The following is a 14,976-nucleotide window of genomic DNA, read 5'->3' on the forward strand; positions in this document are numbered from 1 at the left end:
GGAAGGCTCTTGCAGTGAGTTGGCAATATCTCTAAGCAAGTGGATCTGGGATGAGAGCTAGCTGAGCACAAGACGGTGACAAAGCAAGTGAGAAGGAGAGTAAACAGTGTTTGCCCAGGGGTTTTATCTTTATTTTCTATACCACAATGATAGATTGTGACCTGGCAGAATCAGCTAAATAAACTTACCTGAGATGATTTTGGTTAGAGGATTTAATCACAGCAGCAGAGAAGCAAATTAGAACAAAAAATGGAACACCAAAAGTGATTGTGTTGCTGGGAAGAACCTGGGAATGTTGTCCTTTAGAGGAATTTAGAAGATAACAGGACTTAAATGACAAAAGTCATAGAAAACTGTACACAGAGCTCAATAGGCTGTTCTTATAGGATGAGGACGATGAGACTCTTGAGAGTAATGCACACAGAGGAGGTCAAAGTCATAGGTTTTAGTGAGAAATAGACTCCATGAAACATTAAGCTACAGGTCATGTGTGTCTTGTTTGGCCTAGAATATTCCTTATTCTGCCCTTGCCCTGAGAATTTGAGTAAAGTCAAATTAAAAAGTAATGGGCTGATTTCTTAGGTGGAATATTGAATCTATTGCTTGCTTATTTACTGATGACTCATTCAGGTCTACATTGAAAAAAGCAATAATTCGGTCAGAAACCAATGACAATGAAAAGGTAGTTTCAGATGGCAGTCATGTGCTGAAACAGACAGGAATTTTCAAGGAGATCAACATTAAAGAGAAGAAAGCCTATGTAGGTACCCTAAGGGCTTCATGTTAAGCCTTCAATTAATGAAAGAATTAGGCAAAGTGATCCTATTCCCAGAAAGCAGCTTCATACAAAGCCTGCTGCAAGTGTTGTCCAAACTCTGCAAGGTCCATCTCAATTAAGAAGGCAAACTTGTGCTGGTTCTGGAAATAAGAAAGAATCAAAATTTCTGGTCATGGATTCGTGATCTGTGGTTTCAGTTCAGCACTTTTGCAGTCATCTGTTTGGCAGAGTCAGAGCCCCAGTGAGGATCCTGTAAGAGGTCATTGCTTGAAGCATTGAGCATGAAGCCCAGGTTGCATTTTGAGACCACAAAATGTTGAGATACCAAAGCTGTGAGACATCTGCCATGGAGAGCTGCATATATGGAATTGAAGTAGCCAAAGAGATATATGAGAAATTTCAGGAAAATGAGACACCTAAGCCCTTTGAAAATGAAGCCGCATGTGTCTGAGACAGAACTACAGGATTAGGTGTTTGCCCTACTGAGTTTCAGCCTTGCCTTGGTCCAGTCTTCCCTCACTGTGTTCCAGTTCCTCTTTGGGAATGGGAATGGGTATGCTGGAAAGATGTAACTTGTTTTCTGATTTTACAAGATGTCATTGTCAAGGAATCACCTGAGTATCCAAAGAGACCTTGAACATTTGAAATTGTAAGTGCTGGGTTGAAGACTATGAGGATCACTGAAGATAGACTAAATGCATTTTGATCATGGGGTGACCGTAAGCCTATGTTCAGAATGTTCTCAATTGAATGAACACCCTCCCAGATAGGATAATGTATTTGAATACTTTTCTCTCCTTGGTGACTTTCTTTTGGGTGCTTGGGGAACCTTTAGTAGGAAGAGTCTTTCTGGATGAAATTCCTTACTGGGGAAAAAATTTGAGTGTCTTTAGCCTCAATCTATTTCCTATGAACCTGTACCCCCAACCACAGCAACAATCCCTACTATGAGCAAGTCACCAGACACACACCACAGCACAATCACACAGACACCTTCCCAGTCAGCACAGACAATTTCTGATATTAGCATGCCTCTAGGTACAACTCTATTACCACCAGAGTCTACCAACACTGGAATAGGATCATGAGTGTCTCTAGGGCTCATGAAAACAAATAGGACCATGACAACACCTTCAACACATTAAGCACACCAGAGGGTACCATCCCATCATCTGGAACTGGGACACCCACTCTTCCTGAGAAGTCAGCTTTAACTCCACTCATTAACACTAGACAAGGTCACTGATACAAACAAACCTTTACACATGACAAGTATGGTAGTTACAAACATCTCTTCACCAACCACAGCCACCCAGAGGAAAACTGGTCACAGCAAAGTCCTGTCCAAGACTCAGGAACATGACACTGCAACTGTATCCCCAATCCCAGCAACAATGTCCACAATGAGCAAGTCACCAGACCCACTCCACAGCACAGTCACAGAGACATCTTCCCAGCCAGTACAGATGGGCTCAAGCACAGGCACTGGTACAGCCCAGTCACCTGAGCATTCCACAGCCCTTGTCCTTAGCTCATGATTGTTGTGTCTGGCTGTCCTGTCTTATACCACTGCTATACGTGGTATCACTAAATCCAGTAAGATATAGTTGAAGCAATTGCTATTCAGTGCTAAGCCATTTTGTAACCTGAGTTTTTGTCAGTTTTGTTGTTTTTATTTTTGTTTTTGAAGACAAGGTTTCTCTGTGTAGCCCTGGCTATCCTGAAAGTAGCTCTGTAGACCAGGCTGGCCTAAACTCAGAGATCCAAATTATTCTGGCTCTTATGTCTTGTGATTAAATGTGGGCCATCATGCCTGGGCTTTTTTGTTTTTATATTATTGGGGGATAGGCCTGCTGTATAGGTTTTTGTACATGTCAAACATATGCTGTTTTGCTGAGCTTCACCCACATCTTGAATTTTGAATTATGGCAGAATGTATCATTCTCTTTCCCAGGATGGCATACTCATGACATTAAAACTGCCTGAGCCTTCTGAGTCATTCAATTGCAGCTGTGTGACGTTCTTCCTACCTTTTATGTTGGTTTTCAATTCTTTTGAGGAATGTGCATCTTTTGCCTGTATGCATGGATATGTACCACATGTGTGCCTGGACCTCACAGCAATCAGAAGATGGTCTTACCATCCCTGAACTTGTAGTAATGGATAGTTGTAAGCACCCATTTATGATGAGCCCAACTGTCTGTAAGACCAGCAAGAGCTCTTAAATATTGAGCCATCTTTACTGTCCTATGTTACTTTTTATGATCAACATTTATATTGCTAATGTTTTCATCTGTTCACTTGTAACTTTAAACATGCATTCCCTTTTTAGTAAGATCTTATTATTGTTATAATTTAAACTGGTTTCTGGAAGATCAAAACAGAACTGGAGTGTATGCATAATTTTTTGTAGAAACTTCCATAAAAACCTGTGAGTTTTTTCTACATTTCTTGTACAATTTATATTTATAGGGGGGAAAGGGTCTTACTAATATGTAACTGGCTAACCTGAAATTCATTGCATAAGCAGGCTGGCAGCAAACTCAATTAAATTCTCCTGCCTTTGCCTTGTGAGTGCTGGGATTAAAGGAATGAGCCAGTACACCCAACTTGCCCATCTTTTTTGTAGTTAGTAATTGTTCGTTCAATTTCTCTAATGTATACTTTGGTCTGTTTGCTTGCCTGTCTCTTTATATCTGTCTTTTTTTAAAAAAGATATATTTATTTATTATGTATACGGTGTACTGTCTGCATGTGAGCCTGCAGGCCAGAAGAGGGTGCCAGATCTAATTACAGATAGTTGTGAGCGATGTGGTTGCTGGAAATAGAACTCAGGACCGCTGGAAGAATAGCCAGTGGTCCTAACCACTGGACCATCTCTCCATCCCCTTTTTATATTTCTTAATAAGTATTTCTCCTGCAAGGCTATATCCTAGACAAAATGTTTAGAAATGACAGCTGTGAACCTCATTGTTCAGTTTTTGTTTTCTAAAATGAGTTGATGATTAGAACTTTTGTGTCATGGAATAACTGTGGGGAGCCCTAGAATTATATGAATATACTGCCAAAGAAGTGTACATCAGCATGCTGTCAGTATCACACTCTCTGTTGTATACATGTATGGGATATTTTAGACTGCAGTGACCTATGATGATGTGCATATTGACTTCACTTGGGAGGAGTGGACTTTGATGAATCCTTCCCAGAAGAATCTCTACAAAGATGTAATGTGGGAGACCTACAGAAACCTCACTGCTGTAGGTAAGACTGAATTTTTTATCACATTTTAAAATAAGGGGACAACTCTTCCTTAGTTATTAATATACTTCTGTAATTTCAATTGAGAAAGAAGGAGAATGAGGTGAATAAATCTGACATTGTTCTAAGGTTCACCAAATATAATAACTTAACGTTTGCACAGTTTCTTATAATTTATCATGTGTTTTCTGGTATTGTATTTTAGGCTACAGTTGGGAAGACCATGATATTGAAGAACATTGTCAAAGTTCTGGAAGACTTAGAAGGTACTTTTCCTGTGCAATATGACACAAATGTGCCTATGGAGAAATATTAATGTGTCATAGAAGTTTTAAATAAAAGAAACAATGTAAATAAGCACAGTTTAAAGTGTACTAATGATTAGCAAATTCTCACAAAACCAAATACCTCAATGTTAGGTAGCTAATATGTGTTTGCAAGGCATTCCTCTAAGAACACAGCAAAACAATGCCTTCACTGATATTCCCATTTTAATTACAGCTCCATGATAGCTCTGCTGTAGAACAGCCAATCTGTTTAATTTCATGCCACTCATATATTGTAAAAGGAATATGTGTTGAATAGGTGATAAGTATATATCCAAGTATATATCTATGAGGAACAGAAAGTCAAGTTGTGTGAAAGCAATGTGGAAACATTTTATTTGTTTGTTTTCCTTTATCAGTATATCATATACTACTCTGGAAAAAAAGCCATGTGAGCATAGGAAGGAACATAACTCTCTCTCACACACAGAATAATTAGAAGATATGTAATAGTCACTACCTTGAGTAGAATTTTTGAATGTGATACAAGTTTAAAATTAATTGGTTTTCCTACTTCATTGGGAATACATCAAGAAACTCAGACTACAGAAAAGGTCTATGAGTACTGGAATGTATAAATATGTCTATTGTCCTGGTTCACTTTGCAAGTGGAGTATGACTCTCACTATTGGAAAACTATGAATGCAATAAGTATGTTAAAGATTTGAGTTCTTCCAGTTCTCTTCAAATATGTGAAGAATCTCATATAGAGAAAAGATTCTATAAATGTGGACCTTATAATAAAGGCTCTTATCATTACAGATACCTTCAAAGACACAAAACAACCCTAAATGAAGGGGAACACTATGAGTATAAACTTTAAGATCTTATTTGTCTTAAAAATTAGACAATATTGTAAAATTAATTCAGATATAAACATTCATCAGTGTACTGAATGTGATAAAGGTTTTACATGTGCCAATTATCTTTACAGGTACAAAGAACATCATATTGGGGAGAAAACCTCTGAATATACTCAATGTGCAAAAGCATTTTTATACTACAGTCATCTTCAGAATAATGAAAGTATTCATACTGGAGAGAAACTCTACGGTTGTATTCAATATGATGAAGCCTTTTCACACAACAGTAGTCTCCAAATACATAAAGAAACACATATTGGAAAGAAAATCTGTGAGAGTAATCAGTGTGATAAAGACTTCACAAGTCATGGTCATCTTCAAATGCATAAAAGAACACATACTGGAGAGAAACCCTATGAATGTAATCAATGTGGGAAAGCCTTTGCATGTCCCAGTAGACTCCAAAGACATGCAAGAACACATACTGGAGAGAAACCCTATGAATGTAATCAATGTGGTAAAGCCTTTTCACAACACAGTACTCTCCATATACACAAAAGAACACATTCTGGAGAGAAACCCTACAAATGTAATCAATGTGATAAAGCCTTTTCACAACACAATACTCTCCATATACACAAAAGAACACATTCTGGAGAGAAACCCTACAAATGTAATCAATGTGATAAAGCCTTTTCACAACACAATACTCTCCAAATACACAAAAGAACACATTCTGGAGAGAAACCCTACAAATGTAATCAATGTGATAAAGCCTTTGCATATGCCAATAGTCTCCAAAGACATGAAAATATACATTCTATAGATAAACCCTACAAATGTAATCAATGTCATAAAGACTTTGCCTGTGCCACTACTCTCCAAACACATGAAAGAACACATTCTGGAGAGAAACCCTACAAATGTAATCAATGTGATAAAGCCTTTTTACAACACAATACTCTCCAAATACACAAAAGAACACATACTGGAGAGAAACCCTACAAATGTCATCATTGTGATAAAGCCTTTTCACAACACAGTTATCGCCAAATACATGAAAGTACACATACTGGAGAGAAACGCTACAAATGTAATCAATGTAATAAAGACTTTTCACGACACAGTCTTCTCCAAATACATGAAAGAATGCATTCTGGAGAGAAACCCTACAAATGTAATGAATGTGATAAAGCTTTTGCATGTGCCAGTAGTCTCCAAATGCATGAAAGAACACATACTGGAGAGAAACCCTACAAATGTAATCAATGTGATAAAGGCTTTTTACGACACAGTTGTCTCCAAATACATGAAAGAATACATTCTGGAGAGAAACCCTACAAATGTAATCAATGTGGTAAAGGCTTTGCATGTGCCAGTACTCTGCGAAAACATGGAAGAACACATTCTGGAGAGAAACCTCACAAATGCAATCAATGTGATAAAGCCTTTTCACAACACAGTTATCTCCAAAGACATGAAAGAACACATACTGGGGAGAAACCCTACAAATGTAATCAATGTCATAAAAACTTTTCACGACACAGTCTTCTCCAAATGCATGAAAGAACACATTCTGGAGAGAAACCTTACAAATGTAATCACTGTGATAAAGGCTTTGCATGTACTGGAGAGACATCCTACAAATGTAATCAATGTGATAAAGGCTTTTCACAACACAGTAACCTTTAAATTCATGAAAGAACACATTCTAGAGAAAAACCCCATGAATGTAATCAATATGGTAAAGCCTTTGCATGTACCAATAGTTTCTGAAGACATGAAAGAACACATACTGGAGAGAAACCCTACAAATATAATCAATGTAATAAATGCTTTTCACAACACTGTCATCTCCAAATACATAAAAGAACATAATCTGGAGAGAAACCCCATGAATGTAGTCAATGTGATAAAGCCTTTGCATGTGCTTATAATCTCTGCATACATAAAGGAATTCATACTGGAGAGGAACCTTACAAATGCAATCAATGTAATAAAGCCTTTACATGACACATATCCAAATACAAAAGGAATGCATTCTGCACAGTAACTATGAATTAAATGATTGTGGTAAAACCTTTGTCTCAACCATCTCAGAATAGATAAAGGAATACATACTGGAGATAAACCCTAAGACTAATCAGTGTGGTAAAGCCTTTGCAATTCAAGGTCATCTTCAAATACATAAAAGAACATATATTGGAGAGAAACCCTATGAATCTAATCAATGAGATAAAGCCTTTTCAAAACAATCACCTCCAAATCCATAAAAGAACACGAGAGAGAAACTGTATGGATGTTTCAATGAGGTAAAACCTTGGATGTGCCAGTAGTCTCTGAATACATAAAGGAACTCATGCTAGTGAGAAGCCCTTCAAATATAATCAATATGATAAAGCCTTTTCATAACACAATCCTTTCTAAATACATGAAAGAATAAATTCTAAAGAGAAACCCAGTGAGTAAAATTAATGTGGTTAAGCCTTTACATGTGCCAATAGTCTCCAGATATATAAAAGAACATATATTGGAGTGAAATCCTGTGAATGTAATCCAAGCCTTTTCACAACAGACCAGTCAAGTGCATGAAAGAACACATACTGGAGAGAAAACCTATGAATGTAATCAATGTGGTAAAGCCTTTGCATGTGCAGGTAGTCTCTGAAGGCATAATGAAACACATACTGGAGAGAGAACCTACAAATGTAATCAATATGGTAAAGCCTTTGCATGAATCAGCAGTCTTTGAAATCACGAGAAAAAAATCACACTGCAGAGAAACCCTATAAATGTACTGAATGTGGTAAAGTTCTGTAGTTTATGTTAGTTATGTTTGTCTGTTAAAGCCTTTTCATTTTACAGTAGTCTTTGAGGGCCTAAAAAAATAATATTGAGGGAAATATGGCCATAAAGGTTTTGGTAAGATCTTTACCCAACAGACTTACATTCAGTTACACTAGATTACTCTGGGGAAAATATTTGACAAGTGTCACCAATCTGTTCAAGCATTATGATGTCCCTCTTTATTTTATTTGCACCTTCAAACTCATATGGACCAAAGACCTATGAATTTAAATGATGAGGTAGCACTTTTCTGTTCTACAGAAATTCTCATCAATTACATAAAATTAAGGCATCCAGGTATAAAACTTGATGTGTATTAGTTGCTTTTCTGTTGCTGTGATAAAACATTATGTCTATGTCAACTTGTGGAATAGTTGGCCCTTGGATACAGAAAGATACAGGATCACCATGAAAGTGGCATGGCAATAAGTATCAAACATGGCAGCTGAAGCAGGAAGCTAAGAACTCACATCATCCACCTGTGGCATGAAGGTGAAAGTGGGAACTGGAAATGGTGTGTGGATGTGAACTCATGTTTACCCCCAGGGACTTACTTCTTCCAGCAGGACAAGCATTACCTAAAGCTCCCCAAATTGTGGGAGGGCTCCCACAACCCCCACATTTCCCCAGAGTGCTCTTGAGTGTCAGCAGCAGAAAATGTTAGATAGAAGGATTTCGAGTGGGGAGAAACAGAGAAAATACAGGATAGCCTCAGGAGGGCCTGGAACCTATTCCAATGGGCACCAACTGTTTCTGCCCTAGGGTATTCACAGAAATGCCAAGGATTGGAGCAAAAGACCTCCCCCAGCACAGCTCAGTGCAGACCATCTCAGACACCTGCACTCAGACCCATGGTCCAATCATACTCTCTATGCAGACCTGCTGGGTAAAGCCACTAGGAAACCTGAAAATGGGCTCCTACAGGTCCCCCTTTCTTAATATATAAAAAACAACTCCTCATTAATAGTTCATAGCGATCTCCATAGCTGTCACACCTCCCAGTATGGGAATTGAGGATGATAAAGATGGCATTCCTTTTTGGATTGGCTCCAAGGTGACTACAGCAGTCTTAGCTGCATATAGCCCTTTCTAAACCAAAAACTTAATGTATTTGCAAACTTAAAGAATCCCTTAGTTTCAGCATTAACATCAACAGGTTAACAAATTTTGCTATACATAGCTACAATTCTCTCAGTCTTACATCTCAAATCAAACTCTTAACAGAACCATTTGAATTTCTTGCTAAGAGAACATAGGAAAAACTTCTGAGGTATTCACATCAAACTTAAATATTTCCTTAACTTCAAACCAGGGTGGATTACTGTCAATACACTCAACCTTAATTCACTCATAACTCCCTCTTTTCTTTTTTTAAAAAATTTATTTATTTATTATGTACACAGAAGAGGGTGCCAGATCTCATTACAGATGGTTGTGAGCCACCATGTGGGTGCTGGGAATTGAACTTAGGACCTCTGGAAGAGCATTTGGTGCTCTTAACCTCTGAGCCATCTCTCCAGCCCACTCCTTCTTTTCTTTATAAATTGTTTTAAACAAAACCTCGTACCTAGTTAGAAGAAAATCCAAACTTTTCCATTTATACACAACACCAGTTTCCTAAGTAAATCCATTTTTACATAAACAGTTCCATAAAAACTTCCATTTTTAACACAAAACATTACATGAATCACCACTGTTAATAAATCATATATGCATATGCAAAGCTGCATCTCAAGCCTAGGTAGAAACAATTAATTTCTTCATTTAAACAGTTCACTTTTTAAAAACACAAATAATTACAGAAAACAGTTCCTAGTTCATCACCATAAATAAATTGAAAATTATCCCATTGCAATGAGATCACTATTGTTCATTTCTTAAGTACCCAATTTAAATAATAAATTCTAGTACCAGCCTTCCAAATATGAAGAAATGTTTTACAACCAAAAACTTTTTGCAGCTAAAAATTTTAGTTCAAACAAGTATCTCTACAGCTTTCATTCTCAAGCCAAAGACATCTTTAATTACAGTAGCATTTTAAACTGTGTCATTTTTGCTGCTAGCTCAGGTTTTTCTTTGCTGTGTTAATTTTCCAATGGGTCTCAGTTGCAGATGCCTGTCTGTGATTGTCATACAGGTTCTTAGCATCTTAGCAGCTTCTGGAGCTTTTGAAAATGCTCAGACTGCCAGCTTGATATATTAAGCATAGACTCACATTTTTTCACCATATACATTAAGCATACACTCACACTCAACATTTACACTTTTTTTTTTACAAACTCACATATAACTTATATTCATTTATGCTTCTTACAAGTTAAAATTCTTTTTTTGTTTTTTGTTTTGTTTTGTTTTCTTTTGAGACAGGATTTCTCTGTGTAGTTTGTGCCTTTCCTGGGACTCACTTGGTAGCCCAGGCTGGACTCCAACTCACAGAGATCCACCTGGCTCTGCCTTCCGAGTGCTGGGATTAAAGGCATGCGCCACCACTGCCCAGCTCACAAGTTAAAATTCTTAAAGAAACTCCTTAGCAAATATGCTTATATATTTACTTCTTACATTCTTATTTAAACTTACATTTACTTATATATTTACTTCTTATATTCTTATTTAAACTTACATTTACAACTAGCATCTTTGCTTTTTACAAGCTTATTATAGGACTACATTAGCAAATATACTACATGTCTTTACTTTTTACTACTTTTGTGGGGGGCGGGGTTTGAGACAGGGTTTTTCTGTGTAGCTTTGCACCTTTCCTGGATCTCGCTTGGTAGACCAGGCTGGCCTCAAACTCACAAAGGTCTACCTGCCTCAGCCTCCCAAGTGCTGGGATTAAAGGCATGCACCACCACCGCTCGGCCTACTTCTTATTACTTATTACTACATATCTTATAGACATTCTGTAGCTCTATTACCATATATCTAACTTAGCAAACACCTAAATGATTTCTACCAAACTTATACTATAGAACTATTAGAAAGGCTCACTTAACACAACAGGAAGTACACAAATCATTTCTAAAGTTCAGAGTTTATAGTCAGCTTTGATATACAACACTGGGATTTAGTGAGTGCTGTTGTTATGGAGTTGTAACACTTGTTGCTAAGGGACTGTAACATTCTTGGGATGAAGCCATACCCAAAGTTGCTGAGTTCTTTCAGCCATTCTGGGACCAGCAGAGATGCGCTCTCAGTGGTAAATTGTTTTTAACTAGAGGCTGTTCCTTTACCCAAAATCATAATAGCTCCCCTAAGTGCTTCAATTTAGACAAATGTTTCTGTTACAGTAGTACTTTTGGTTTGCTCCACTGAAAAGCTTTGCTTCAGGCTGAGGGTGAAATTACTGTATTGAACTGCTGTAAATCTCTTAGCAAAAATCTTACACATCTATTAGGCGTTATAAAGTATTTCCCCAGAGGAGCCAGTAAAGCCAAAAGTGGCATAGCTCCAAGCTCTGTTTCCTTTCGTTTTGCATTAACCAGTGACAAAACCTCCAAAATACTAATTCAGCCACTTTCATTCTAGTTCCTCTATGGGAACATCATTGGAGCTGACCTTCCTTAGTTCTACACTCCTTACCAAACGCTCCAGTAACCACCAAGCTTCATTCTCCTCTTGTGAAAAAACACAAACATGTCCTCGACCCTATATTAACACAGGATTGGGACCCTTCCATAATCCTGAGCAGGGATCTTTCCATTTCACTTGAGCAAAAGTCACTTGGGTGCTACTGTGCCAAAATCTATCCACAGCAGATTGCTCACGGACATCCATATTCAAAAAATTCAGAATGAAAAGAGCATGATTTAATGCATTATGTGGTGATTGAGGGTAAATGTCTTCCTTTTTTATTTTTAGTTTTTGAAGTTGTATTTTAAGACTGCTATTAGCCCTTTCTACAGTACCTTGTCCCTGAGGATTATAAGGAATACCTGTTTTATGTACCATTTCCTATTGGGTACAAATTTGTTGAAATGCCTTACTACTATATCCAGAACCATTATCAGTTTTAAGAATTTTTGGTATACCCATATACAAAAAACACTTCAAACAGTGTGTAATTACATGTTTTGTAGCTTCCCCAGATTGTGCACTAGTCATTAAAAACCCTAAATAAGTGTCAATGTTCACATATACATATTTTAATTTACCAAATTCTGCAATATGAGTGACATCCATTTGCCATAGATGATAGGAAGAAGACCTTGATGGTTTACCTCTAAGTAAGGGACAAGAAAATATTTTGGACATACCCCACATTATTTAACTAGTTTTCAAGCTGCTTTCTTGGTAAGATCCAGTTGTTTTCTTAAGGTTTTGCTATTTTGATGATGAAGAGTATGTGACTGTTGAGCCAATTCCACTTAGGATATTGCTACTATCCTTATTAACTTATCAGCCATTGCATTACCCTCAGCTAAAGGACCAGGAAGATTGGGGTGAGCTCTAATATGGCCCACAAAGTATGGCAGCTTTCTTTTATGGAAAGAATCTTGAATTTGTTGAAATAACATTTTAACTTAATTGTTGTTAGTCCCAATATAGGGAACATTGTCACTAACAGCTTTATGGCTGACATGAGCTCTGATGAGAATCTAGGGGAAATTTTTTACCATTACATATGTGATTTCTCTTTGGTTTGATGGCCTCACAACTATAAGTGTTCCATGATCTCCCCCAGGTGCTTCTTCACTTCAGAAGATGCATCTTTCCTCAACTGCATCATCCTGACCTATTTTTTCAGGATCTTTTATTGAGTATGGATCTTAATGAGGGCTAGGACCAATCCTGGGCAGTGTTTTGAAAGTGAACTTTCAACTACCCACAGATAAAAAGTTTCTAATGGAGCAGAGTTAGATCCTCTGGGAGGAAGAGATACTCAAGGGTTGACCCTGGACAGTCTCCTTGAAAGGGCACCTGTTGGGATCCTGGAGAAGTCCCACAAAGGATCACCATCCATGTATGCAATTGGCAAGAGCATTTTTATTATTCTAGTATACTGAGGCCATCTAACCAGCCCAAAGGCAGAATAACAGTGACCCCAGGGAAGGCATGATGGGTCCTTTTAAGCCTAATTTAGGGGAGTGTCTAAGAACATTAGAACGTCTTAGGTATAATTGAATTGTGTGGGTGGGATGTTAGCTTGTCTTAGGTATAATTTAATTGTGTGGGTGGCATTATTGTTAGTAATGTCTATTGGCTAAAAGTTAGCTGGGTGCTGGGCAGGGTTATAGTCTTTTTCTTTGGACAAGCCTGGATATATCTCAGGCTTTGGCCTTATTTGGTTATTTGCCTAAGCCTGTGTACTTGCTGTTCCCCTTGTCCTTGTTATCTGGAGCTTTAGTGATTAATAGCTTTTTGTTTTTGAGAAGCAGGGAGTGGAATCTAGTGAGGCCTAGTTTTTAGACCTATGTATCTAGATATTTGTCTTGCCTTTTCATACCTTGTATTAAGGTCATTTTAGGGTGAGCTAGATAGCCAGGAGACAGGGGCTATACAATATGACATCAGCAGTCTCTTTCTGAAACATTCTATTGTATCCTGGAGAGCCCTGAAATTTCCTATGATATCACCAGTATTGTGACAACACCAAATGCCAGTAGGGCATTTGTTCAGTGCCTGTATATTGATCCATTCATGTTTGCAAGACTGTGCAGGCTAGTTTGGAGAGAGAATGTAGAGTATAAGGAGACCAGAGAGAGGTAAAAGGAAGCTGGCCTTCAGCCTCAGTGTCAAACACTGGGACATAAGTGTTCATGGGGAAGGCATAGTGAGTTCTGGGCAGGGGATGGGTGCTTCTTGGAGGATGTGGGGCTCAAGCTGGCTCTTCCAGGAGTGGAGCTCAGGAACTGGGAGCTTCTGGTCAGCAATGGGCTTATCCTGCTTCTCTAGCTTTCTAAAGAGCAGACCCAGAGTCAAGGATCTCTGATGGTAAGGTTGTTAATGTGTCAGAGATGGTTAAGGCTGAAGCTGCTGTTCTGGGAGCCTCTGCTTTCACACTGAGTGAGGAGGAAGTACCAAGGGACTAGTGAGGCTTCAGTACCAGCACTGCACTCCACCTCCACTGGGATGATTTACATTGTGTGTCACTAATAACAGGGAGTTAAAAGATCCCTAGTCAGAGCTGAAGATTCTCACACTTTACATTAGCAGACCAGGAACCACCAAGTACTGCTGCATGCCAGTGAACCCTAAGGCTTCTGATTTTCAGCTGTGTGTGGCACAAAGATCTCCAGCGAGAGTTGTTAGAGGCAGTGGATTATGACAGTGACTGCCCCCTTCACATCAGCTCTGTGCTGTGGAATGCCGTTACTGTATGCTTTGGATGTATGTTGCTCTGACTGATTGATAAATACAATGCTGATTGGCCAGTAGCCAGAGAGGAAGTATAGGTGTGGCATGCAGATAAGGAGAGTTCTGAAAAGAGGAAAGGTTGAGTCAGGAGTCTCCAGCCAGACACAGAGGAAGCAAGATGATAAAACAGAACTGAGAAAAGGTACCAAACCATGTGGCTGCATATAATTAAGAATTATGGCTTAATTTAAGTGTAAGAGCTAGTCAAGGATAAGCCTGAGTGGACAGCAGCACTTATAGTTAATATTAACTTCTGAGTGATTATTTCATAAAGGGCTGTGGGACTCTGGGTGAGAGATTTGTCCTGACCTCAGGCCAAGGGGGACATATGAAAACTTCCAACTACAGCTCTGGGAGTTGGGCTGTCAGTGAGGATGGCTTTATGAATCTCGTAACCATATTCTGCCTCTGCATGGCTTCTCCATCCACATGAAGGTCTGAAGCACCCATCAAGTGACTTGGGCATCTGAACACCATCTGAGTGCTTGTGAACAGTGGCTTCTGAAACTACATGGCCAAGGACTTTGAAGCCAAGTTGCATCCTGTGCAGCTGTGAATAAGGCAGAAGAGGCTGTTGTAACCACTCATCCCAATAGCACAGTTTGGG

General features: G+C 38.5%; 1 protein-coding gene across 2 annotated transcripts in view; it reads left to right on the plus strand.

Annotated features, from left to right (window-relative positions):
* LOC118585325 (zinc finger protein 431-like) overlaps positions 1-8,841 on the plus strand; it is a 29,946-nt gene extending 21,105 nt beyond the window's left edge. For both annotated transcript variants that reach the window (XM_036189732.1, XM_036189733.1), the window contains exons 2-4: positions 3,913-4,039; positions 4,242-4,302; positions 5,297-8,841. In XM_036189732.1, coding sequence (XP_036045625.1) covers positions 3,913-4,039; positions 4,242-4,302; positions 5,297-6,857 — 1,749 coding nt within the window. In that variant the 3' untranslated portion in view covers positions 6,858-8,841. The remainder of the gene's footprint in view (positions 1-3,912; positions 4,040-4,241; positions 4,303-5,296) is intronic.
* The last annotated feature ends 6,135 nt before the right edge of the window (positions 8,842-14,976 follow it).

Source organism: Onychomys torridus, chromosome 6 (genome assembly GCF_903995425.1).
Source record: "Onychomys torridus chromosome 6, mOncTor1.1, whole genome shotgun sequence".
NCBI classification, from domain to species: Eukaryota; Metazoa; Chordata; class Mammalia; order Rodentia; family Cricetidae; genus Onychomys; species Onychomys torridus.